Source organism: Vombatus ursinus, unplaced genomic scaffold (genome assembly GCF_900497805.2).
Source record: "Vombatus ursinus unplaced genomic scaffold, bare-nosed wombat genome assembly UNPS02014808.1, whole genome shotgun sequence".
In the NCBI taxonomy this organism is placed as follows: Eukaryota; Metazoa; Chordata; class Mammalia; order Diprotodontia; family Vombatidae; genus Vombatus; species Vombatus ursinus.
Window position 1 is genome coordinate 811101 of NW_020954586.1, and position 26170 is coordinate 837270.

General features: G+C 45.9%; 1 protein-coding gene across 8 annotated transcripts in view; it reads right to left on the bottom strand.

Annotated features, from left to right (window-relative positions):
• COL6A3 (collagen type VI alpha 3 chain) overlaps positions 1–26170 on the bottom strand; it is a 95494-nt gene that overhangs the window by 22739 nt on the left and 46585 nt on the right. For all 8 annotated transcript variants that reach the window (XM_027875203.1, XM_027875201.1, XM_027875202.1 and 5 more), the window contains 25 exons: positions 24986–25323; positions 23563–23641; positions 22467–22612; positions 19731–19823; positions 19015–19068; positions 18117–18188; positions 17396–17422; positions 17249–17293; positions 17061–17114; positions 16346–16408; positions 15464–15529; positions 15013–15066; positions 11736–11771; positions 10844–10906; positions 10139–10201; positions 9050–9112; positions 7439–7501; positions 6021–6071; positions 5466–5501; positions 4406–4468; positions 3558–3620; positions 1816–1848; positions 1684–1720; positions 1564–1575; positions 761–1254 (listed from right to left, as the gene is read on the bottom strand). In XM_027875203.1, coding sequence (XP_027731004.1) covers positions 761–1254; positions 1564–1575; positions 1684–1720; positions 1816–1848; positions 3558–3620; positions 4406–4468; positions 5466–5501; positions 6021–6071; positions 7439–7501; positions 9050–9112; positions 10139–10201; positions 10844–10906; positions 11736–11771; positions 15013–15066; positions 15464–15529; positions 16346–16408; positions 17061–17114; positions 17249–17293; positions 17396–17422; positions 18117–18188; positions 19015–19068; positions 19731–19823; positions 22467–22612; positions 23563–23641; positions 24986–25323 — 2168 coding nt within the window. The remainder of the gene's footprint in view (positions 1–760; positions 1255–1563; positions 1576–1683; positions 1721–1815; positions 1849–3557; positions 3621–4405; positions 4469–5465; positions 5502–6020; positions 6072–7438; positions 7502–9049; positions 9113–10138; positions 10202–10843; positions 10907–11735; positions 11772–15012; positions 15067–15463; positions 15530–16345; positions 16409–17060; positions 17115–17248; positions 17294–17395; positions 17423–18116; positions 18189–19014; positions 19069–19730; positions 19824–22466; positions 22613–23562; positions 23642–24985; positions 25324–26170) is intronic.

Sequence of the window (26170 nt, forward strand, 5' to 3'; positions counted from 1 at the left end):
CGTCCCTCTCTAGAATTTGTGGTTGCAGAGCAACAACCTCTGTTAGAAAAGGGACTTTCCTCACTGGAAATTCCCTATGCTGATGATACAACATTTCCAGTCCTCCCCCAAAATCACATTTGGGTCACAAATGAAGAAGTCTAGGCTTTTTTCAATCTTCTTGCCTTCCTATCTGTAAACAGTGTTGTTCTATATTATTATACACTATATTATAAACTATATTGGAAATAAAGGGCAGAAAGAGAGACGCCCATTTGGTGTTTTATCCACCGGACTGAGAAGCTAGGGCTTGAACGGAGCGTGATGAAACGTCGAGGGTGTGACACAATCTGTCCTTGTGTGGTATAGAAGTAAAGGAGCTCAGTACCTGGTTAAGGAGAGTAATTACTTAAAATAGGAAGCGACCACATGGCATGCATTCCTGTAGCTCCAACACATCTGGAATCTACCTTGACCAAGTCTCAGCCCTTCCTCCTCCAAACAGCAGCTTCCTCATCCCCGGTCTCCCAGGGAAGCCTCAGGCCACTGCCCAGGTGGGACAACACCATGGGGCCTCTGTCTGCCCTAGTTCAACTGAGTCTGTCTCAAAAGTTGATTTGTGGGCTCCCTTCCAGCTCTGGTCTTTTCTCCCAGACCGGCTCTATGACCCTCATCAGCCAAAGCACCACTCCCACTGATGGAGATGGCATTCCTGGGAGTCGGCGCCCACAGGTGGGAAGATGATGTGGCCCGCCTCCCCCCTCCCGCCCTCAGCACAGACCTGCAGGGCATTGATGAGGGCCCGATCCTCTGTGCTGGTCAGGAACAAGGGTGTGATTCCTGCATCGGACAGCTTGAGCACAGCCTCACTGAGCAGAGGGGAGGCTTGGACGAGGCCGTTGCTGAAGAAGACAGCCACCTTCCTCATGAGGAAGCCGCTACGAGCCCTCTTGAACGTGTTCCTGGCCACAAAGGACATGGCGGTCTCCAAGCTGCGTTCCTTGGATGTCAAGGGCACCTGGAGGTTCCTGATGCGGTCCAGCAGCTGGGACTTCCTCTTGGAGTCGGGGAAACGGATCTCCGTGGTCACTTCATTGTTGTACGTCACCACAGCCACCCGGGCACCTCGAGGACAATTGCTCTCTGCTATGGTCATGTTATTCACAATCCTCAGGAGGGCGTCCCTCATCCGGCTGAAAGTATCTTGACTGACCCCTTGTGAGGTGTCTAAAGCGAAGGCGAGTTCTGTCGGGAAAACTGGGCATTCCAGGGGCCCTGCAGAAAAGAGGCAATGTTTTTCAAAACACTTAATTTCTTGACTGCTGGAAAGAGCCAGGTTCAATGACCACTCCCCTCTCTATAGCACGGACGGAAGTTTACAAAGCTCTTTTTTTAAAGCAACCTTGGAAAGTTGGGAAGGGAAGAACAAGTCACCCCATTTTACAGATGAGGAAACTGATACTCAGAGAGATCAGGCAGACTGCCCAGCATCACAGAGCTAGCCAATGTCAGAGCCAGAATTTGAAACTCGGGCTCCCCACTCCACTGCCAGGCGAGAAAGATGGCCCATTGAAAAGGACTCACCGTAACAGCAAGCTGAAAAGGAAAAGAGAAGCCATTAGAGAGTCAGTTCTAGAACCCCAGACTCCTGATTGTTCAAGGTAACTGGGGAGGGAGGAGAATGGCGGAGCTCTGAGGACTTACGGCATTTGTCTTTGATGCTCTGAATCAGGGCGCATTGCTTTAAAAGAAAAGAAAAACACAGATGAGTAACACACACGAGTTGGGGAAATCCTGAAGAGCCATACGCTAACTTTGAATTAATGTTTAGCTTACATCAACCGATTCTCCTCTGTTGCCTTTGTGGCCCTGAAAAAGACAAGGAAGAAAAGATTAGAAATGATGCACCATTTCCCTATGTCATTACTTAAGTTTTTTAATAAAGAAATGGCTCATCTTTTACTCTCACATTTGCTAGGCTTTGGCATCCAGAAAAGGAACTGAGAAATGAAAGAGTCTGTTTTTAACACAAATCCTTACCAGCTAATGAGTAAAAGACCTGGGATTTATATACAAGTCCTCTTGCCATTATACTGTACTGCCTGCCCCTCTCTCTCTCTCTCTCTCTCTCTCTCTCTCTCTCTCTCTCTCTCTCCTCACCTTCCTTCCCTCCCTCTCTCCCTCTGTCTCTTTTAGTCTGGCCCCTTCATTTTACAGATGGGAAAAATGAGGCCCAGAGACAGATGACTTAACCAAAGTCACACAGGCAATAAAAAGCAGAATCAAAGGTCAAACCTGGCCGTGTGGCTCCAATCTAAGCCTCTTCCATTTCACCAGACTTACTTTCCACAAGAGAACTCAAAAGCAGAACTAGAAGACTACCTGGAACCCCAAGAGATCATCCAAATATTGTTGGCTGCCTTTATGGTTCATCATTCTGTTCCCTAAGATGTCTAGGGATAGCAACTCCAGGGAATTCCCCCAATCCTGTCATCGTGTGGTTTTACCATGGATGGTAAAGAAGTTTGTAAAGGACAGCTCTTTGACTGGAACTCTTGGTGAAGGGTTGGGAGTTGAATGAGGTTGAAGGAAAATAGACAACGGGAAGCTAGAGAGAGAAGAATAACCCAGGAGAGTCGGGGTGTGCCAGGGAGCCAGCAAAGGCAAGAACATCCAGGAAGACAGTATGTCAAAAGGAGAACGAGGACTGAGAGGAAAGAGGCCACCATGTTTGGTGACTAGGAGGTCATTGGTGACCTTGGGAGAATGGCTTCTGTCAAGGGAGGAAGTAGAACTTTTTCAGGAACTTTATCAGGGAAGGACATCAAGGAGATGGGATGGCAGCCGGATATGGCAGATGATCAAAAGAAGATGTTTTGTAGGGATTCAGAAGGTAACTCGGGGGGGGGGGGGCTTTTTAGGATGCAGATATGGGAAGGAATTAGTGGAGAGTGAGAGATTGAAATGACTAGTGGACAATAATAATAGATGTTTGGTGAATGAATGAACGAATGAGTGAGCAAATGAATAAATGAATGAATGAATGAATAACTTCTAACCAATCACCCTGGGGAAAAAGGTGAAAGGAATGGGGTCAAGGGCTCAAGTAAAAAATGAATAAAATGCAGAGGCCAGAATGCAGAGTCCAAACCTCAGCCCTGCTCCTTAGTACCTGTCTGAATATAGGCAAGTCATGATAAAATAATCATCACTGGCCCTCAAATGGTGTCTTTCTGTTTCCAGAGCACTTTGCATCTATTATGTCCTTTGGGCCTCTCTGGACCTCAGTCTCTTTCTTTTGTAAAGTGGAAGGGTTAGATTGGATGACTTCTCTAAATTCCACAGTAAAAACAAATTCAAATTTTCCATTCATAGCAACATACCAAGCCTTCCATTTAGGCAGACTGAAATGATACATGAAATCAATTTGATCCCTTTCCTACTGAGCATCAAAAAAGTGAAGCTGGTATAGGGAGCAAACCCTCCATGTGAAGGAAGGAGCTGGACAACAGACCCTTCTCAGTGACTACTCGCAAATAGAAAAGGTGGCTGGGTCAGGAGGTCACAGGAGCACTTACGGATGGTCCTGGGTATCCTGGGTCTCCCTTCTGTCCAACTCCTCCAGGCGGCCCTGAATTTCCCTGGAGAGCAGCAAAGCAAATATGTAAGTTACACGTCCTTGGGGCAGAGTCCTTAAACCCATGAAGAGCCTCCAGGATCCTTAGACTAATCTAGTCTCTGCCCAGGTTTATGCTCAAGGGAGTAATCAGTGGCTCTGTATGTATCTGGCATTGAACTCAGTAAAGAGTACATGTCTCAGTAATCTGATCAAGCATCTCTCTACTCAGGAGTTTGGTTTAGCAATCTACACTAATTAAATTAATTGGACAGTTGTCCAATAGTTCATTTCACTTTATGCCATCTAAACCAACCTAAAAATAAGTTTTTGTTCATGACCTCTGACTGAGTTATCTCACAGTCTGAGCAGCTGCAGGAATCAAGTCAACCCAAGAAAGTGCAGCAAAAATTTTACCTCCAACAAGAGCCATCATGTCTCATCAGTCAAGTGGAGAAGTCACATTTGTTGATGAGCAAGGAAAGCATGACATATGGCATCTCAATGTGCCCAGAAACACCTTGGAAACACTCAACAGATGTCTGGTGATGGGCTTTTTGTTTTCTGTTCCTACTCCACGTCTAGAGAGGTTGAGTGTGAAAGAAGCCAATGTGGCACACTGGGGTGGAGATTTATTCACAGGACCATAGGACACAGATGGAGAGCTGGAAGAGGCCTCAGAGACATCTAACCCAACCCCCTCATTTTACAGATGAGAAAACTGAGGTCTGGGGAGGCTAAGCGAAGCCATGTCATCATGGTGACAAAGGAATTCATCGGTTGGGTGGAAGACACTACAACTTGTCTTACTCGGCGGCCTCTGCTTCCTTTAGGCCCTGGTCCTCCATCCACACCTCGATCACCAGGAGCACCCTGGGAAGAAAGAGACAGAAGAGATGAGTTCACCTTTGGAATGAGAAGGTCTGTGTTGAGGTCAGAGAAGTTAGATCTGTCCTGGATGACCGAATCCCCTTTTCCCACTGAATTTAATCTACTAATGACGTTGGATGTGTATGTGCTTTATATTAAGCAAACCAAATTAAACAATGAATAGAATCCTAGAGTAGGAAAGGACCTATGATGTCATGGAGGTCCAGTCTCCCACTTCATGCAGAAATCTCTGGCAGAAGTTAGTGTAGTCGCTGTTGGAACACCATTTCCAGGGACAAGGAGCTCACTCCCTCACAAGTTGGCCACTTTCAGTTGGGATAGCTCTAATTGTTAAAAAGTTCTTCCCCTCTGGGATCAAACAAAAAACATCTTCCTCCTCTTCCACAGGACTGCCTTCTTGAAGCTTGAAGAGTTCTATCATGACCCCAAGTGTTTCTTCAGGCTAAACTTCTTAAGTTTCCTCAATCAATCATCTCATTCTATGGTTTCTAGGACCCTTCAGCATCCTAGTTATCTTTACCTTCCTGGGGTCACCCATTACCAGATGCATTCCAACCTGTAAATCTTCCCCTTAAAACAGATCTTCCAAAACTGAATGCAGTTTTGGAACTAGATCAGGGCAGAATAGAGCACAGAACTGTGGTACTCTCACCTCCTTCATTATGGACACTGCCTCTGCGTGCAACCAAAGGTTACATTAGCTTTTTACATGGGCCATGTCACAATGCTGAGTCATGGTGAGTTTGCAGTTCAATAAAGCCCCAGCTCTTTCCCTCACAACATAACTGCTGCTTAGCCATATCTCCTCCATCTTGTACTTGTGAAGTTGATTACTTAAACCCAACTGTAAAACTTTACATTTATCTTTATCACCTCCCTTGTCATAGAGTTGTACAGACACAGATTTAGAGCTGTTGATTTGTACATGGTGTGTGTAACCGTGCCTTACTAATATGTTACTAGGAAGAGATCTATCTACCTTTGGTCCTGGATATCCAGGGAATCCACGTTCTCCCTAAAAAACAAAACAAAAATAAACAAGGATTCTATCAAGATTCTGCTCCAATTTAAATGTGTGTATACTCATATTTATTTCTATAACTCTATATATTTAAAAACAAAATAAGAATGTGGCTTTATATAGTTCTGTTTAAAGAATACTCTGTCAAATATTCACATTATTATTTTATTAATAAACTTAAGCATTATAGGTATTTATTCCTAACAAATATAACAATAGCAATGTAACAGGTTTAAGGAAGAAATGACTAGGGTTACCTTAATAATAGCTTCTTGCATTTCTATGGCATTTTACCATCTACAACATGCATTCACACCCACTCTCTCATTCCATTGCATTCATTATGACCATGACACGTAGGGTAGGCTCAGTAGTCCTTAAATCCACTTGTCTTCTATGAACAGTACCTATCAGTAAGCAGTCTTGATAACTACTTTAGCAATGGAATGGGTTGAGGCCACTCTGTGAAACTTTAATAAATGTTAACCCACTCTTCATGAGGGGAGCACCTACTTTTTTGCCTTTCTGTCCTTCAAGGCCTATACCATCTCGTCCATCATCTCCCTAGGAAAAGAAAAGATAATATGACCATCAGTTGGACATCCAGTAGGGCAGTCCTGGTGTTTGAGAGCAGGGGAGGGGGAGAGGGAAACACCGCCCAAGTAACCTCATCATGTTGGGGGCCTTGAAAGTGTCAGTGCCCTTTCTCGGCTAAAGAGAGGGAAGAAAAGGCCATTTTAGGACATGGTGAGTTGAATGGGGATCCCTTTGTCAAGTTGAAGGCACCCACTTAACATATGGCTTATGCCACTCATAGTGAATAAAGAGGAATGAGGAATAAGGGCTCCTTTCGGGCAGGGACTATCTTTTACCTTTCTTTGTATCTGCAGCACCTAATACAGTGCCTGGCACATAGTAGGTCCATAACAAATACCTGGCATATAGTAGGTACTTAACAAATGCTTGTTGACTTGCGTGATAAAGGTACAAGAGGAACTGGTTGTGAGACCATTCAAAAGTAGGATTAGAAAATCCTAGAATCTTTGAATAGAAAGAGACCTTTGAGGTCGTGAATTCTAGTCATCTTTATAGCATCTTTGACAGGTGACCATCCTACCTTGACCTAAATGCTTTCAGCGCCAGGGAGCTCATTATTTCAGGCAACTTGTCTATTACTGGAGAGCTCTAAGTGTGAAAAAGTTCTTTCTTCTATCAAACTGAGATGTGCTCCTTGGCAACCTTCCCAATCAGTCATAGGGTCATAGACTGTAAACTAGAAGACCTAGGCACAAGAAATTACTGAAAAGCTCCCCACACTGGGTGCTTAGAGCTGGAAGAGGCCTTGGAGGCCACCCAATGGAACTTACTGAGGTTGTATTTTATAGTCCACACAGAACTGTAGGAAAGATCTCTGATTTCTTGCTGTAATTGGGCACCATCATGTGCTCTGATCTTAGGATTTGGACTTTTCTTAAAACCTATCCCTTCTGCAGCTGTCCTCATGTTAATAGTTACATGGCCAGAATGAACTCCAAATCCATAATTCTTATCCACTCCACCATACTGCCTTCTGAGAAGGCTAGCCAATACCTTGGAGACTCTTGTGTTTGATCTCTGGGAATGCTATTTTGACACTAAGTTTCAAGACTCAGTTAATTAACACCATCACTAAACAACCCTATTCAAACAGACATACTATTATCCCAGGAAAGAACATTTTAACCAAAAGCTCTTAAGCACAATGATTTCAAACGGCTCTCAAGGAGATAGATGAAGCCTGGACTGGAATTCATCTCTATTCTTCCCTCAGGATACAGTGTCAGCTCAGGAAAGAGTCTCCCAAAAGTAAGACCCATCTTTGTCCTTATGAGTCACAGCTCCAGAGGGAAACCATGAAAGGTTCTGGGAACCAAGTTGATTCTCAAACTTACCATCTCTCCCCGAGGTCCACGTTGCCCATTGCCTCCCTTCGGACCAGGCTCTCCAGGCTCACCCTAAGAAAAGAGATCATTTTAGAAAACCTCATTCCTGCTTCAAGTTGTGCATGAAAGGCCCTCTTTGATCTGGAGTGAGTGGAGGTGATTTGAGTTGGAATGGATTAGGTTGAGTTGGGTTGGGATGGGTTGGGTTGAGTTGAGATGAGTTGGGTTAGCATGGACTGAAGGGAATTACATTGAACTGAACTGAGCTGGATTTCTGTAGAAGCTTCAGATTACATCTCCAAAACCAGTTAAGGAAAGCGATGTGTAGGCTTCATGACCTGTTCTGTTGCTTGTTTCTCAGTGATTTAAGGAAGCACAACACCTTGATGAGGACTTCTGGAAACCAGTCAGGAAAACTTGCAATATTCTTTCTCTAACCCTACCAGTGGTAGAACAAAGGGAGGATGAGAGAGAAGGAATCTCTCATAGCATGGATCTGTGGAAACGGTGGAGATGGAGAATTAATGATGGCAGCCCATATGTCTATAAATGTGCTTTAAAATTTACCACGAGCTTCCTTCCTCACATCCCTACGAGGTGGGCAAGTCAATGACCCTCCTTCCACCTCAGTTTCCTCATCTGTAAAATTCAGACAGTTGGACAGCCCCCAGGTCCCTTCAGGCTCTAAAGCCATGATCTTTTGAGTTGGACAGCATAAGAATTTGATCAAGGATCATTGTTCAGTCACATTCGATTCTTCGCGACCCTGTGGACACCAATACTATCCGTGGTCTTTTCTCTGCAAAGATGGTTCGCCATTTTCTTCTGCAGAGGATTGAGGCAAACAGAGGTTAAGTGACTTGTCCAGGGTCTCAAGTTAGTAAGTGTCTGAGGACAGATTTGAACTCAGCTCTTCCTGACTCCAGGTCCAGTGCTCTATCCACTGAGCCACCAAGCTGCCCTCATAGATCACAGCTCATAGTTCTGGATTTGGCAGGGCTCAATCAATCCATGCGTTTTCCAGGCATGCAGAACAAGACCCAGAGAGTTAATAGAATTGTAGATTCCAAAATGGAAGGGACCTTAGAGATCAGAGGATGCTATCTTTAGAGCTGGAAGGGACTTTAGAGGCCATCTGGATCAACCCTTTCATTTTACAGACGAAGAAACTGAGGCCCAGAGAGATGACATAATTCACCCAGGGTCGCGTAGCTATTAAGAGGCAGAGAGCTGGGACACAAAACCACTTTGTTCACTTCTCCAAACAGGGTTCTTTCTAAGGCACTTTCCAACCCCATTTTACGATGAGTAGTCAGGCTCAGAAAAGGAAGAGTGAGACAGAACTTGATTTATCATCGTGCTGAGAAGGCAGGAAGGAGCATGTCAACTGCTGTCTCGTTTCAGTGGGGATCAGGCAGTAGAGACGAGAGCTCACGGCCTCAAGCTTCCTTTGGGAGCAGCCGCGGCTCTCTGGCCCGAGAGGGTCTCTGAAAGGCCAAAGGGTGACCACTGCAGCTAGCTTGGGAGTAAGGAAGGCTGACAAACGAGGGTCTTGGAAGCCTGAGTCTTCATCTAGGAGCCAGTCCGCCTCAAAGGGACTTTGGGTCTCTTAGGACATACCTTGGCTCCCAGGGGACCAGGTCGGCCACGATCTCCAGGAACTCCAGGGGTTCCGCCACCTCCCTAGAGGAAAAAGAGGAGGGATTGGTCACTGCGGAATCATGCAAATTAGGCAAAGTTTTACTATGGGGATCCGCAAAAATTCCCCAATTTATCCCACCTATTCTCGTCCTTCAAGACTCAGGCATAATGCTACCTCCTTCACAAAGCTTTAGCTCATCCCTGCCCAGGTCTGGTGCCTTGCACATAGCAGGTGTTTGTGAGTGAATGAACCCATCTCTCCCCTTCCATATCCTCTCCTGCTCTCTTTGGGCTGTGGGCATGGCACCTGCCCTACTCTATAGGACGCCCCTTGAAGGCAGGGACTGCTCATTATGTACAGCCATTAAGCATACGTAGCACACAACATCAAGGTGCCTCTGAGAGAGATGCAGAGCTGAATCAAGGCACTGCCCCTGTCTAGACGGAATGGGTTTAATTTAAAGATGTGAAAAGGCCTCACACAGGCATTCCAGACTAGAAGCCGTCCATCTTTGTTTGGGGGAAGCTTTCCCAAGTCAATATTTTTAGTAGGTTTCTATAATCAGTGTTTTAGGAAAGGACTGGGACCTGAGGGGCATCTAGCCCAACCCCCTGATTTTACAAATGGGGAAACTGAGGCCCATGGAGGTGGGCCATACAGAAAATGTTTCAGAGGCTGGATTTGAACCCAGATCTTTTGACTCCAGTGCTCTTTCCACTACACTACACTGCCTCTTTCACATCTGCTTTCACCTCCAGAATTCTCTTCTATTCCATTCATATAATAACAAGTATTTATTTAGCATTTGTCAGCTACGGGGGAGCCTTGCAGTGTGTTTCAGATTACTGTAGCAACAGAAAGAGAAAAGGAAAATTTGAGATGGGACTTCAACATTGGCCACCATAAATGGAAGGCTGGGTAGTCATCTGCTGTAAAGCCTCCTCCCCTCCCCCACCCCTGGTGGACATGGAGTAAAACAGGAAAGAAGAGAAAGAAGAAAAGAAAAAAGAGAGGGAAGGGAGGGTAAAGCAGGAGAAAGGGGGAATGGGAGAGGAAGAAATATTTACCCTTGGTCCAGGAATGCCTTGTTCACCTATCAAACCCGGGGGCCCAGTTGGGCCGGATGGCCCCTGTGGACAGAGGAGATCAGCATAAGTGTTATGAACAGGGTGAGCCTTTGGGAAAGGTCCTGGGGAGGGGGCACATGTACCTAGTCCTGCTGACAGCCCAAAACAGCTAAGGCAATGATAGCTCATGGTTCAGACGGACCTCAGGGCTTACAAAGCACTAGTTGCAAGTACGCTATGAAATTAGCAGAGCAAGCATTATTCTCCCAGTTTGGCAAATTGGGAAACTGAGGTTCAGAGAGGGAAGTCACTTGCCTAGGTCACACACAGGACCATGGTATCATGGCTTTAGAGCTAGAAGCGGCCCAAGGGGCCATCTAATCCACCCCCTAATGTGACAGGTGAGGAAACTGAGGCTCCAAGAGGGGAGTGACTTGCTCAAGGTCACTCAGCTAGTTATGTGTCAGAGGCAAGGTTCCCACCCATCCCTCTCCTGGGATTGATTCCACACATAGTGCTCTTGACACTAATCCACACTGGGTATGGTCACTCAAGTAAGACCAAGAAGGTGACAAAAACATCAGCATCTTGGCTGATAACCCGCCGCAAGAATATTCAACCATCCATTAAGAAAGTCAAATCAACCAATTAAAAAACATCTTGTCCCCCAAGAAGGAAGCCTGGAGCTCCTCAGCATTGACCTACCTGTGGCCCTCTTGCTCCTAGCTCTCCTGCAATTCCCACTTGACCTGGACCGCCTTTGTTACCCTTGAAAACAAGAGACAATAGAGATCATACATAGCGGTCTGACTTAATTCAAATTCAAACCTTGGATTTCCCATTTTTCCTCACTGCCATCATGCACAGGTCCCACTAACACACCCAAGTCTGGGACAGGGATTCTCCAAGCTTTCCATTCCCTGTCACATCTAGGCAGAGTGTTTCTCCCCTACACGCCCAATGCCTCCAACAAGACTTTGTAGAAGCCTTCTTAGAGGGGTGGCCAAAAAAGGCATCCCCTGCAGCCAACTGCTTCTGAGGGGCTTCTCTGAACTAACAAGGCCAGTCTTTGGGCCACAGGCAAAACAGTCCATCCCTGGTCCAAATGTTGGAAAGATTTCCACCCTGACCTAGCCCCAAGAGGAGGCACCGAGGGGGAACCTGAGTTGGGGTGGGCTATAAATCAATGGCTAAAATAAATAAAAAATGTCAGATCATGGGGAGCATTGTAGGCTTAGAGCTGGAAGGAACCTTGAAACAACTCAGTTCCCATCTGGTTTCTTTGTCCATAGGACATCCCCTCTACTTTATTAGTTCAGGGTAGACTGGCTACCACCTTGACTTTTAAACTTTGATTTTTATATCACCTGCATTTCCAAATATGTCCCTCTCATACTCTACCCTGAGCACTAGCTATCAGAACAAACCCCAGAGAGGTCTAATGACAAAGGTATTAGGACTTCAACTCAGACCCAGGGCTCACTTCATAGCCTCCTAAGAAGTGATGGGACAGGGCACTGCACATGGAGACAGTGAACACCCTTCATATTAATGGGTGCTTGTGGGAAAATGGGGGAACCAAAGGACAAACACTTACCTTCCCTCCAGGGGGGCCTCTGCGCCCCGGGCCGCCCTGTATGAACAAGAAACCACCATGGGGTTAGCAGACAAAAGAGCCTCTCCAAGTCCTTCATCATTCATTCATTCATGAGGTAATATAGGCAAAGCACTTTGTAAATCTTAAATAAATATTGGCCGTGCGTCTCTGGGCAAATCACGTCACCTCTCTGCCTTGATTTTCCTCTCTGTAAAATGGGGATGACCAAGGCAGCTCTTACAGGCTTCTCTCAAGGATCCAATGAGGTAACACATATAAAACTTGAAGCACTTTATAAATGCCAGTCATTATTATTACTGTTATTATTATTCAACAAATCTTTATTATGTGCCTACTGCGGACACTGGGCTAGGCACTGGAGCTTGACTGAGGACAGATTCTCGGCTTCTCTGCCATCTGATCCCTCCTGGAGGAGGCCCCTCGTCTACTCCGATTGCTGCCAATTAGAGTCTTTGGGAGGCTCTGGATCCTGCCAAGCTAAACAATTCCATGCTCTCTACTCCTCCTTCTCCCCCTCATTTCCAAAGGGAAGCCTGTGGGACACGAGCACTCCCCCTCCCCCACACCGTCCCAGCTCTCTCCCAGTGGGGAGCAAACGTGATGTAAGCTCAATTTCAAACAGGGGTCCCCACTGTCCCAAGCCTCTGAGCCAAAAGTAACAGCTACAGAGCAAAGGAGAGAGGAAAAGGAGGCTTTGAGGGCTGAAAGCAAACCCGAGAGAGGCTTGTTCATCGTGCTTTGGCCAAACTTTAGTCTGGCACCGTGCGGAAGACCCCCGGCCCCGAGGAGTGGGACCCACCAAGATGAGCAGCGATGAGCCTCCCTGCCATGGAGAGCAGGTCCCACAGACTCACCAAGAGTGAGGAACCAAGTCTGGGACAGGCACTCTCCAAGCTTTCCGTGCCCTGGAATCTCTAAGTGGAGTATTTCTCCCCTCTAGGAAAAGGAAGAGCAAACCCAACTGCCCGGGGCGGGGGGCGTCATGCAGACCCTCTGCCCCTCTAAGAAAGCATGAGCAGCCAGAGTCAGAAGAGCCCACATTTTGTTGGCACTTTGAGGCTTGCCAAGAGCTTAGTGTCCATGATACAGGTGATTGTTGCAACAACCCAGTAAGGGTGCAGCTGTTATCCCCTTAATGCAGATGAGGAAACTGATTCTGAGAGAAGTGAAGTAATTTGAGTCTGAGATGAGATTTGAACCCAGGACTGCCAAGCCCAGTCCTCCATCTGTCCATTATGCCCTAATGGGCTCCATTTATCTGACTGGATTACATCCAGTCTCTGGGTACCCTCATTCTCCCCTTTAGATTTTTGGGTAACATAGCAGTAGCTGCTCAGTGGTGGAGCATAGCAAGGTGGGGGATTTTTAATAGACCTACTCTTCGCAGGGTCCCACTTCACCAGCCTGCCTGCCTCAGTTGTGCACGACTCCTTAGGGGCAGTGTGAGAGGCTGTGCGTCTAAGTCAATAGCACAAAATGTGCCTTCAAACAGAGCATGGGAGGAGCAAGCCTGGGACCCCCACAGTGGGGGGAAGGGAGAAGTGGGGAGGCAGAATTGCTGAGACAATGTGAGGCTGCTTTCGGGAGGAGCAGGACAAAGCTGAGCTCAGAGGTAACCTGATTAGTTCTAATTAATTCCTACAGGACCGTCAGGGTAAGTGCTGCCAAAATATAAATGTAACAGATTTTTAAATTGCACAATCTTTTGGAATCATTTTGCCTTCTTAAGTTCCAGTGCCCTGATACAAAGCACCAGTGATTCAACCCTAGTTATGGTTTTCACAAAATGTGAAAGTTAGAAGAGACCTAGTACTACTCATACACTAAAGGAATCTTCACCGTAACATTCCTATAAATAGTCCTGCAGCCTCTGCTGGAAGACCTCCAAGAGCTGCCAGGGCAGCCCACCCTTCCTTGGGACATCTCTAATTGTCAGGAAGTTTTTTCTGGTGTAAAGCCCGAATGCGCCACTGGGCTGCAGATGGCCAATAATTCTCTCTTGCCACTGTTCTAGCCTGGTCATTTGTTTAGGTCCCTCAAGGGAGAAAGGGATTTCTCCCTGAGCTATGAGCCAGAAAGACTCAGAAAGAGAAGAAGGGGAAAAAAGCAAGACATTCTCCTTTCTGAAGTCAGTGTCAGGGTAAGTGCGGGCATCCCCCTCCCCACTACAAGCACAAAGTCCTTTGTCCTGGCTTCCTTACACATGGCATTTCCAAAACACTCATTAATCTCCAATTAATTAGGGGCCAGTGACATTTATAAGCTATTTCCATGGGAGCTATGTTTGGCCCCCTTCATGCACTGGGTTTTTTCATCAAGTCAATGCCAATTGCATGGTGTAGCCATTTCCAACACGGCCCCTCTTGCCTTCGATCGTAGCTCCAAATGACTGTTTAAAATTAATGAGCCTCCACTGAGGGCTTTTAAAACACTATTTTTCATCGTTATTTGCTTGTTTATGAGTTCAGAGACAAAAAAATGAGTAACCTTGGTGTGATGTTTTATGGTAGGCAGAATGCAGCTCTACAACAATTTGTTCACCTCTAGTAATTCACTCCGCACGGCCTGACTTCAGATACTATGAGATGCTGAAGATTAGGGTCTCGCCAAACCTTCCTCTCCTTTCCACTCTGCTTTAGGATGAGCCTTAATGTGGATTGGGAGCAATCTTAGAGACGGCAGTGTTTCTTACATCTCTTGCCAGCCCACTATTCACTCTCCTCTGGGCAATGACCTTCTATAGGTAGGCTCTTTCCTACTTCCTTATTTTCCAGCCTCTGAGAAGAGCAAGTATCACATGATTCACCAATGCTCCTCTCCCATGTGTGCTCCCAACCATTGTTCCCATTCTGGGGAGTTTCCCAGATTCTGTGAGCCATTTAATGAGTGTCAGCACCCGCTCTACAATTTAGAATCTCAAGGAGCTGCCTCCAGTTCTGAGAATTTAAAGGATTTACCCAGGATCACACACAGCAAGTATATGTCAAAGACAGGAATTGTACTTTGAGGTCTTCCTGACTCTAAGATCCACTACATCACACTGCCTGTCATATTTAGTAGGTAGCAAAGAGCTCATGGGACAGGCATCCCATGTGAACTTCAGAATAGCAAGAATATGGGAAGGGAAGTTTCTGTGGTGAAACAGGGCTCCAGACATTCACTTCCTGCCAAGAGCAGAAAGGCGTCCAGTGGCTTTGCGCCAGATGTCCATCAATGGGCATGTCCATTACTGGGCAAAGAAATGAGATATACTCACATCCTTCCCAACTACTCCAGGACCACCTGGTGTCCCATCAAGTCCAGGCATTCCCTAGGGCAAAGAAGAGACAGAGATGAGATTTTCATGGGCAGGCAAAAGAAACTTGAGTTTCTTAGAAAACTACATGAAATGGATCTGAGTGCATAAATATGTATACTATACGTGCAAATTCACCCACACCCCACTTCATGTGTGTGTCTACAAACACATATTTCGCCAAGATCTGCTCATGAAGATGAGAATCTCATTACTTAGAATAAATTGAATGACATTGATTCACATATCACCATGGAAGTGATTGAGGCCCAGGATAGACCCTCTACAGGGCTGGCCTTCATTAGGTCCAAGGAAAGCATTGCTTCCTGCTTCTGCCCTAGCTGCCTAGTTCAGCTGCTCAGCTTTCCTTCTTTTGGCCATTGGAATAAAGAATGATCGAATAATACTTTACCATTGGGCCAATTTCACCCTTTTCTCCTTGGGCTCCTCGTTGTTGACTGTCCAGTCCTATTTCACCCTGAAAATAACAACAACAACATGAAAATGTGGGATAACAATACTAGAATTGACCTAATTAATGAATGGCTGGACCACATGACTGATGCTAGATTGTTGCTGAATGAATGAACGAACAGGAGTGAGAATTTAAAAGGGTGGGCAGATGTGACTCCTTGGAAGGAGAAGGTAATTTCCAGATCATCCCAATCCACAACAGTCTACCCAAATCCCATGATTTGCCCATCGGGCTTATTCTGGGGTGACCCCACAGGCTATGACACCAGTCTACCCAGACTCATTCACAGACTGGGGACAGTGGGGTCTTTCTCCTGACAAGAAATGGGCATATCCTCCATCCTTGCAGTATTGTGTCCCACTCCAGGGTCACCATAATGGGAGGCAGTGAGCCAGCCTAAAATGGAAACAATCTGGCTCAGGAATGGTGACTTCTTTATTGAGTTGAAATGCCACATGAGAAGAGAGACCAATGGAGAGCAAGAATGCCATTCCCAAGAAACCCTTGTTTATGGTGCCAAGGCTCTACAAGCCAGAGAGGTGTGAGTCACATTTCTCTATGGTGAGCACTGCAAAGGCAGACTTCTGGAAGGGGATGGCAGGGCTCTTTTCAGCCACACATCTCCTATTTCAGTTGGGGAACATCTCCATTTCCTTCCCTGTCTTCCTCATAACCCACATCCCTAAATTTGGCACTAAGCAAATAATCGAATGAGAATATTTGCAAAGTGCTTAGCTCAGTGTCTGGCACATAATAGGTGCTATGTAAATTTATTCCCTTCCCCTTCCCCCGAGCAGTTCAATAGGGAATTCTCTTTACCGCATCACCGCGAATTCCCACGTCTCCTCTCTCTCCTTTCTCTCCTTTAACACCTCTGTCTCCCTAAAATAAAAACACAAAGAGACAACAAAGCTCACAAATGATTTCAAAACCATTCCCCTCCCTTAATGTGATGCGATTCAGTTTAGAAATGGCAATGTTATTCAGAGAGACAATCCCAAAGTTATCATTTTAATTGCAAACAGAATCTCAGACTCCTAGAATTGGATGGAACCAACAATACCATCTAGTCCAACATGCACTTGACCAAAAATTGCCTCCCCAACAAGTGGTCATCCAAGTGAAAGACCTCGATTGATGGGGAACCCCTTGCCCCCGGAAGTCAGCCCATTCCACACTTGGACAGCTCCAATCATTAGGAAGGTTTTCTTGACATCAAGTCTAAATATGCCTCTTTGTGGCTTCCACTCATGGTGCCTGGTTGTGCTCCCTGGGGCACAACTAGGCTCCTTTGCTTTTACAGAACTCAATACAACCTGGCCACGCTCTTGGGGACCAAGTGGCACAAAGCTAATCCTTTCTCCACATGACAATCCTTCAGATACCTGAAAACAGCTCTCCTGTCCAACCAGAGAACAGCTCTGGCTCTGCTGCTGGCCATACATCCTTTTGATTATAGGTCAAAATAAAAATTCTGTGCAGGAAAAGCTATTGTATTTATCAATTTAGCAACAGTAGAGAAAACATGACCTACCCTTCTGCCAGCACTGCCCCTCTCTCCAGAAGAACCTGGCAATCCTTTGTCTCCCTGAAAAACAAGTTTTAGAAAAGGTCATAAGGGCACTTGTTTCTACAACCTTGATCAAAGATGTATGACCAAGGCTTTGGGAAATCAAAGTGTGTCTTTTATTTTAAAGTCTAAATAGTTTAAAAATATCTTACTTCTTCTCCATTTAATCCATCCAGGCCTATCTCTCCCAATTCACCCTAGGAAAGAAAACACAAAGGAGAATTGACATATAAATAGGTAAATGAATCGATTAATTTAGCAAAATTGAAAGATAATAGTTTTTTAAAAATCTTGAATACCTTTTCTCCTGGGAATCCACGGGAACCCTAAAAATAAAGCAAATAAATTAGTGATCCTTCAACACATGCCATTTTCCATATACACAGAATGATGAGTCACCCATGGGCAGTGATGGAAATTAGCTGGAGGATACCTTGAGTGGGTTAGTAGAAGGAGCACTAGTCTTAGAGTCTGACCATATGGGCTCAGGTGCTGCCTCTGGTGCTTATTGGCTATCTAACTGGCAAATCATAGCCTCAGTTTTCCCATTCAGGAAATGAGAATAACAATAGTAGCGCCATATAAATAAAAGAACATGTAAAGTGTTCTATAAACCTAAAAATGTTATCTATGTACTAACAATGATGATAATAATGATGATGATGATGGTGCTGGTGGTAATAGTGGTGGTGGTGGTGGTAAATGTGAATAATGAATAATAAAAACAAAATGCTAACCTCAAGGCTACAGTATCTTAAAACTATGAGGTCTTCCTTTTGGGTCATTCCCCTACCAGATTTAAAATGCAACTGCTCCAAAAAGGACTAGCTCATTGAAATAATTCACAGGAAGCTTCTCAAATCTGCCTTCCTCCTTACAGAAATGAATTTTTCCTCACCCTAAATCCCTGTAAACAAACATATTCTCCCTCCCACATATGCAGGTAAAGTAACTTTTCTGGGCTACAATCGTTCCTCATACATTACCCAAACCTGACCCATTCATTCATCCACAACATACCTTGGTTCCCCTCTGGCCTGGGCATCCTTGGAAACCTTGAGTACCATTCACACCGGGAGGTCCACGTTCACCCTTTGGAAAAAGAGGAAATATGTGATTAGACTGTCTTTTTCAATTACTTATGACTGCTGATGGGGTTGAGTGGGAGTCTTTTGTGTTTTTTTTTTTCCAAATTAAATAAAGTCTGACCTATGTTCTATGCTTTGTTAGCCCAAGCACTTGCATAGGAGCTGAAAGCTGTTTTCTTTTTTAGTTAAAACCTAAGCATGAACCACAGCTTCTCAGCTTTGGGTACAAACATGAACCCAAAAGAAATATGTAGTGACTACCCAGGACTGAACCTGCTCCATGGGAATGTATGGCTCAGGGCCCACAGGTAATACCAAATGAGATATGCATTCAAAATGCTTTGCAACGAATCTTACAAGAGTATGTAAGGGTCAGCTATGATTACTGTCATATCACCATGTAATGATTTGTATGATGGCAATCTTCACAGTCAATAAAATACGTCTCAATTCAACAAATGCTTGTTAAGCATCTACTATATGAATGCACCAATTGGCTACTTTTAAACCATTTAAACACTATGTGCCAAGCACTGTACTAAGAAGCACGTGGGCTATAAGCAAGGCCCTGGGCCAGTTATTGGGAACACAAGGATGAAAAGTCACAGTCTCTGCCCTTAAGGAACAGAAAACCTACTCTCAGTCACTGGGTCAAGAATGTCACAAAGGTCCTGTGCCCATTTACTGGTCAAGAGTGTCTTATCTTGGAAATGTTATACAAAGTTAATACGAATGAAGGACATCAGAATGCTGATCACTTTAGATCACAGTGTGTTAAGGAGGGGGCAAGATGGAAAGAAGGGTTGTAAGACAAAAAACATGTTACTTACTGGTCCACCTTCATCCCCAGGGTAACCTCTATAGCCGTCTTCTCCAGGCATACCCTAAAAAACAAAGCAATTTGTTCGCTCATAGAATACTATTCCATCAAAGCTTTCACTATTGATTCCAATTCCAGCAATTCTCCTGAATTTCAGGGAATATCATTAATTCTGTTGGCATGACTTCAGATTTCCTTCCTAGACGTCCATCCATTTTCTTAGACATTGATGGATCAGAGTTGTTCTTTCTGCTATTGATGCTACTAATACTTCTTTCGCCAAACTCCCCATACCAAATACTCTGATGCTCAGGAGCTAGTCTCAGGGAGGGAAAAAATGAAGAGCAGGAAAGTCCTTCCTGCTCTGGAGCCCATTGATAGTTCAAGTAAATGAATGGGACTTAAGACATCAATCAGTGGGAACATGTAGATACGGAGACTGGTAAGCAATGGATGTTTTCTATTGCTGTTAGGGAAGAGTCAACTTATTAAAGAAAAGGCAGCTTGGAGAGATTTGTGGTCTCATCCAATCTCCACCCATGACCTTTAGTCAACTCAACCTTGGCTATATTTCAGTGTCCTCTGTTGTGAAATGGGAACAGAATTTCCTCACCCCTCCTTAACCCCATGGTAAGTGATAAGAAAAATTCCTGCTCAAATATGCTGATGCAATTTTCCTGGAATTTTGTTTCAGTTTTATGAAATGAACCAAAGCCCAGATGCTACCTTTGGCCCGACACTGCCCAGAAGTCCTCGGTCTCCTCTTTGCCCAGAACATTTGCAGGGAACACCACAGCATGCCCTCTCAGCAATGCTATCCTGTGGAAATGAAAGGGAACAGTGAAAGACAGCCCAAGCCAAGAGAGAATGTGAATAATCCCCCAAACCACCCTGCAGGCTTGCCCCACTCTCCTCCTAAGGGGAAAAGGACTTTCAGGTGGGGTTTGAGAAAAACTAACTGTGTACACCTGGGACAGATGGAGAGGCACCTGTAGTGCCACTTAAGATTGGCCACTTAAGCCAATCTGAATGACTCAGCTTCAGTTTGTCCAGGGCCAGATGGAATTCTTAGGAGTAACTCTTACTACTGGTACGTCACCATAATCAGCTTCAACACTATACAATCACATGAACTCAGGTCATTTCTCAAGCAGACACTCAGCTGTAAGATTACAAGGAAGGGAGGAAGGAAGGGAGGAAGGAAGGAAGGAAGGAAGGAAGGAAGGAAGGAAGGAGGGAAGGAAGGAAGGAAATAAGGAAGGAAGGGAGGGAGAGAGGAAGAAAGGAAGGAAGGAAGGAGGGAAGGAAGGAAATAAGGAAGGAAGGGAGGGAGGAAGGAGGGAGGGAGGGAGGAATGAAAGAAGGAAAGAAGGAAGGAAGGAAATAAGGAAGGAAGGAAGGGAGGGAGGGAAAAAGGAGGTAAGGAAGAAGGGAAGGAAGGAAGGAAATAAGGAAGGAAGGGAGGGAGGAAGAGAAGGAAGGAAGGAAGGAGGGAGGGAGGGAAAAAAGGAGGGAAAGAAGGAAGAAAGGAAGGGAGGGAGGAAGGAAACAAGGAAGGAAGGAAATGAGGAAGGAAAGAAGGGAGGGAGGGAAGGAAATAAGGAAGGAAGGAAGGAAAGAAGGAAGGGAGGGAGGGAGGAAGGGAGGGAGGATTGACCATTTGAAAAACTAAAACTTAAAATGCTTTAGCCAGCATACTTAAAGTGATACAGATGTGTTGGTCTGATGAGACCCCTAATAGAATCAACTCCAAAATATGACCTCTTCTTAATATTCAGAAATGTCAAACACTGTGAGACCATGGAGAGTGTCAGATTTGGGATTTGAGAACCTCTGTTCAAATCGCACCTTTCCCACTCATTAACTGTATTCCTTGGGCCAGTCACTTGTCTTTTCTGGGCCTCAGTTTCCCATTCTATAAAATGGGGGGTTGGACCAGGTAGCCTCTGAGGTCCCTCCCAGCTCTAAAGCTATGATCGTTTGATCCTGTGCCCTGGGTTCAAATCCAGACTCTGTCCCTTACTATCTGTGTGACCTTAGGCAAGTCAGTTCTCCCTATTCTGGGCCTCAATCTTCTCATTTGTAACATGAAAAATTGAACTCAGGCCCTTCCAACTCTACACGCTATCAAGTCCATCTCCTTGCTTTCTGCTTTGATCTGTGTGATTAATTTTAAGGATGCTTCTGATGCTTCACTGCTCATCTCAGACAACAAACACTTCGCGGGATTCATGTTGCCAGTGAGAGGTTCCACACTGGGAGTTCCTGCTTAAATTATGCTTTTAAATTTTGTTTTCTACAGACTCTGTCACTCAGGTGTCTGAAATCACGCTCATCGTCTGGTAATTATCGCTCTGACATGAGCTGATAGAATATTGCCTCTCCCTTGGCCGATCACTGAAGTGCTTTTCTTCCTTCCCTGATATTCATGCCTGTGAGCTGCTCGGGGCCAATGGTGTTCCTGGGCATGGAATTCCTGCTGTCCTCAGTTCTTCCATGCCGCGTGATTCGGAACCCCGCTAACTGCCCTTGCCAGCTGCCTCGTGGTGTCGATGAGGGGAGCCTGTTTCCTCAACGTCTCTGCCGGCAGAGCGGAGTACAGCCTTGGCCAGTCTGGGCCCATGGAGGGGCCCATTAGCCTGCTAAGTGCTGATTCTCATCACCAAGCTGGCCAGCCTGGGATGATCACTCCCCTCCCCACTGTCTCTCTCCCCAGCAACTCTCAAAAGGACCTACTGTGTGATCAGGAGCTACAGCCGGCATCGATGGAGAGAGGTCTCATCCCAAGTCACCGAAGTGAAGGGCATTTGGAAATCATAGTTGTTCTACAGCCCAAAAAAACCAAGTCTAGACTGGAAACCCAGAAGGGGTCCTCAGAGACCCCCTCAGCAGTCAGTGATGGAGGGAGAGGGACACACACACCGCCCACTGGTGATATAAATCCCGCCCTCCAAAAAGTAATAATAAAACCATTTCTCAGCCTCCAGACACCTCAAAGGGTCCACTTCATTCACCTCTCAGCTCTAGTGCTGAGTACCGACACCTAGCTTCCTTTTTCTACCTAGGCTCTTCATGCTCAACAACTCAATTCAACAAGTGTTGATTGATTTCTTCCTTTGAGCCAGGCACCTGTACTAGGTGCTTTGGGTGCAAAGGCAAAAAAAAAAACAAAAAACAGTTCCTGCCCTCAGGAAGCTTCCATTCCCAAATATCCCAAATCTGTCATTTCCTGTGTATGTGGCCACAGGCAAGCCACTTACTCTATCAGAGTCTTTCTGGCTCTCATTCCCTCCAAGGGCGCCATTTTGGGATTCCCCCAGTAGCTCCAGCACCAAGACTGGCCCCAAGCAGAGACCCCCCACTGAGCCACCTGTGTTCATGCTTCCACCTCTGTGAGCTCAGATCCCCGAGACCTCCCGACCAACCACTGTGTCCCCCAAATCCATCCACTGAGTAACTCACCAGCTGCTCTGCCAGCTCGTAGTCGAGGTCCATCAGGTTCACTGTCAAAGGCCGATTATAGGTGAAGCCACGACCAAATTCCAGCTGCATCACATTGTCATAGTTGGCAACCCGTTCAAGGCCAACAAAGATCAGGGCATTCACACCTGTGGGGAGAAAATTGGGGAACAGGCCCATGAGAGCTAACGTTGAAGAAGAGGCTTTGGCATTTTTGTCCAAGCCACAAATGATAGAATGGGTTCATAGGATCATAGCTCCAAAGCTTAAAGGGACTTCAGATCTAGACCAATCTCCCCCCCATTTTACAGATGAGAAAACTGAGGCCCAGGAGGTTAAATGACTGGCACAAGGTTATATGGGCATTAAGTGGTAGAGAAAGACTGGAACCCATGTCTTTTGACTCAAAAGCCAGGACCTTTCCTACTGCTCCACACTGCCTCCCTGTACCACGTCACAAGCATGACAAGTACTCCTAAGACGTATCAGGGTGTCACTGCAATGTTTAGTCAAAGAGTTCACTGTGACTCAGGCATAAGGAGCCACATCCTGTGACTTCTCCACAGTGAAGGCAAAGGTCTGAATGAAGACGTGAACCCGGATGCAGGACCTTTCCCTCCTGACATTCCAACTAAAATCACAGAACCTCAGAGATGGAAGAGACCCCATGGAAAGGTCCAACAACTAGGGGACCCCCTAATTTTATAGATGAGCTCTGGAAACCTTCCATGGATCCACAAGAAGCGGCCAGGCAGCCTCTGCTCAAAGACCCCAATAGGGGCAGCCATTCTACTCTGGGTGAGCTCTCCTTGTTGAGGTCAAGCCTAACTTTATTTGCCTCCATCGGTACTAGTTTTGCCTCTGAGGCCAAGCAGAGCATATCTAAGCCCTCTTGCCCTTCATGCACTCTCCATTCCAGTCAAATGGGACTATGAGCTGTTCCTCATGGCATCCCATCTCCTACCTCCATGACTTTGTACCAGTGGTCTCTCATGCCAGACAATCCTTCGGATACATGAAGATGGTGATTACATCTCCAAGTCCAGGCTTTCTCGCACCCAATTATGCAAACCCACTTTTAGCAAACCATTGTACCTACCTTCTTCTTGCAATTCAGCGGATGCTTTTTGTAACTCAGCCAGGCTGCCATCTACCCCATCAGTAAAATGAATAACCACCTTGGAAAAAGAAACATGGAGAAATGTCAAACCTCACACGAAACCCCCATAATTTTCAACAGAAGGGGATCTTCGAGTCAATTTACAAACACGCCTGTTGCGTGCAGAGCACTGGGCTGGACCATTCCAATAATACAAACTGATCACTCATTAAAGAAAAAAACCTCATCTTTGCAGTCCTGAGCTTATGGTAAGAGAGCAGACATGGATCATGTGTTTTGACTGCAAGGTTCATTTATGAAATCAAAAGCAAGCTTTTAAAGACAAGAGGAAAGGAGGACACAGGTGAATTGGAATAATAATTTAACTGCAGAAACTACAACTTCTTACCCTCACCCTAACCCACAGCAAAGCATGAGTCGGACAGCCCAAACCCAGGCTTAGTTCACTACCAGAGTACTTGGGAGCTTTTTCTTTGAGAGATCCAATGTCTCCCTAACCAAAGCAGGATTCGAACCCTGACTCTCTGAGTCCAGAACCCAAGCTCTTTCAACAGTAACAGACTGCCTGGTATGGTGCTAAGTGGGGTCAAAGAACCTGCTTGCAAACCTGATCTCTGTGACTTACTACTTGTGCGACTTTGGGCAAGTCACTCTCCTTTCTTGGCCTCAGTTTCCTCATCTATAAAATGAAGGGCTTGGACTGAATGGCCCAAGACCCCTTCCAGCTCTAGGTCTGAAAGTGTAGGAAGTAGTCCCTCTAAGGCATGAATTTCTAACTAACAAAGGGCTCTAAGGTGTGTATGGACAGCTAGGGGGCGCCATAGTGCATAGCATGCCACGCCTGGAGTCAGGAAGACTCATTTTCCTGAGTTCAAATCTGGCCTTGGACACTTAGTAGCTATGTGACCCTAGACAAGTCACTTAATCCTGTTTGCCTTAATTTCCTCACTTGTAAAATGAGCTGGAAAAGGAAATAGCAAATCACTTCAGTATGTCTGCCAAGAAAACCCCAAATGGGGTCACAAGGAGTCAGACATGACTGAAAAACAACTGAACAGTAACAAAGGTGTGCACATTCTTATGAAGTCAAAGATCATTACATGGGTTTTCAGAGAGATCCCCTTTCAAGAACCTCCTGCCCAGTCCCCAAAATATCAGAGGATTCTGAGGTATAAGGGGGTCTTACAGACTTCTCATCTTCTAGTCCAACCCCCTCACTTTACGGATGAGGAAACTGAGCACACAGATAGGAAATGATCACGTAGTGACAAAGTCAGGATTTGAACTCGGTTCCTCTGACTCCAAATCCAAGCCCCTCCTTACTCTGTCACATTGCCTCTCATCTCCATCCCCAACATGCAGAGACATCTCTGACAAGGCAGAAAGTCATCCCCACCCTCACCTTCACACTGCCCGCTGGGGAGCTCCTGAATTTATTCTGATACACTTTCAGTGTGTCCGGCGTCAGAAGGTAAGGGTGCTGGTTGCGCATGGACTGGAATTTCTCAAACAGGTCCGGCTGGAACTCGGAGAAGTCAAAGCCTTCCACGGGCCCAGAAGGGGTGTAGGCCACGGCTGCCACCCGTACGGTGGGCTCCTGGCTGCCAGTACAGCTGATCCGCTGGAGCTGGGTGATGCGGTTCAGCACGGCATCCACCTTGGACTCCAAGCCCCTCTGGGACACAAACACATTCTGGTCTTGGGAGCCATCAAAGCCGAGAATCACGTCCAGGTGGCATGCTGGGAACAAGGAACATGACAAGCTAGGCAAACCCACAGCAAGATTCACCTACAGCAAGAAGCCTAGGGGCTCCGGTAAGCAACTATTTTAGCAGGGAAATGCCCAAAGGCAAGAAGGTTCTGAGGTTTCATCAGCATGAGGGAAATTCCCAATCGGGGACCTTCCACCGAGGCAAACCTTCACTGGGCACATGCAAGTTCAATGACTTGTCCAGGGTCACAGAGCCAGTAGGAGTCAGACAGTGGAGTCTGAACCCACGTCTTCTGGTCTCTGAGCCCAGCCTTCTGTCTCCTACGCTGCACTGCTTCCAACCATAAATGGGATAAGAAAGGGGGAAATAAAGGGGAGCTTTCCTATAACCAGAGTCAGGGTCGGGGGAGAGGGAGAGGAGAAGGAGGGAAGTTGTGTTGGGGGGAAACGTTACTATATGGCAAGCACTGGCCACCAGAGTACCAGGTCTAACATTTAATGAGGCCACTGAGAACTGGTCCCAACAGTATTTCATTATCATCTAAGTGACATCATTTGGGTCTGATTCCTAAACTTATATTTAGGTCACACAGAACCAGAAGAGACAAATCAGCCTAATGTTGAAGAGAGGATTTGATGAGGCTACACGTTCTTGCGCACGCACGTGCACACATACACACACACACGCACACAACCTCTATAATCTGGGAAATTAGAAATTAAGAGAAAGGAGCAGAGCCCAGAAGGGCAGGAGATTTTGTTTATACTCATACATTATCTCTTCCAATAAAATATGAGCTTCTTGAGGATAGGGGTCGGGTTTCTTTGTCTTTGCATCCCCAGTGCCTAGCACAGTGCTGCTGGGCACATAGTAGG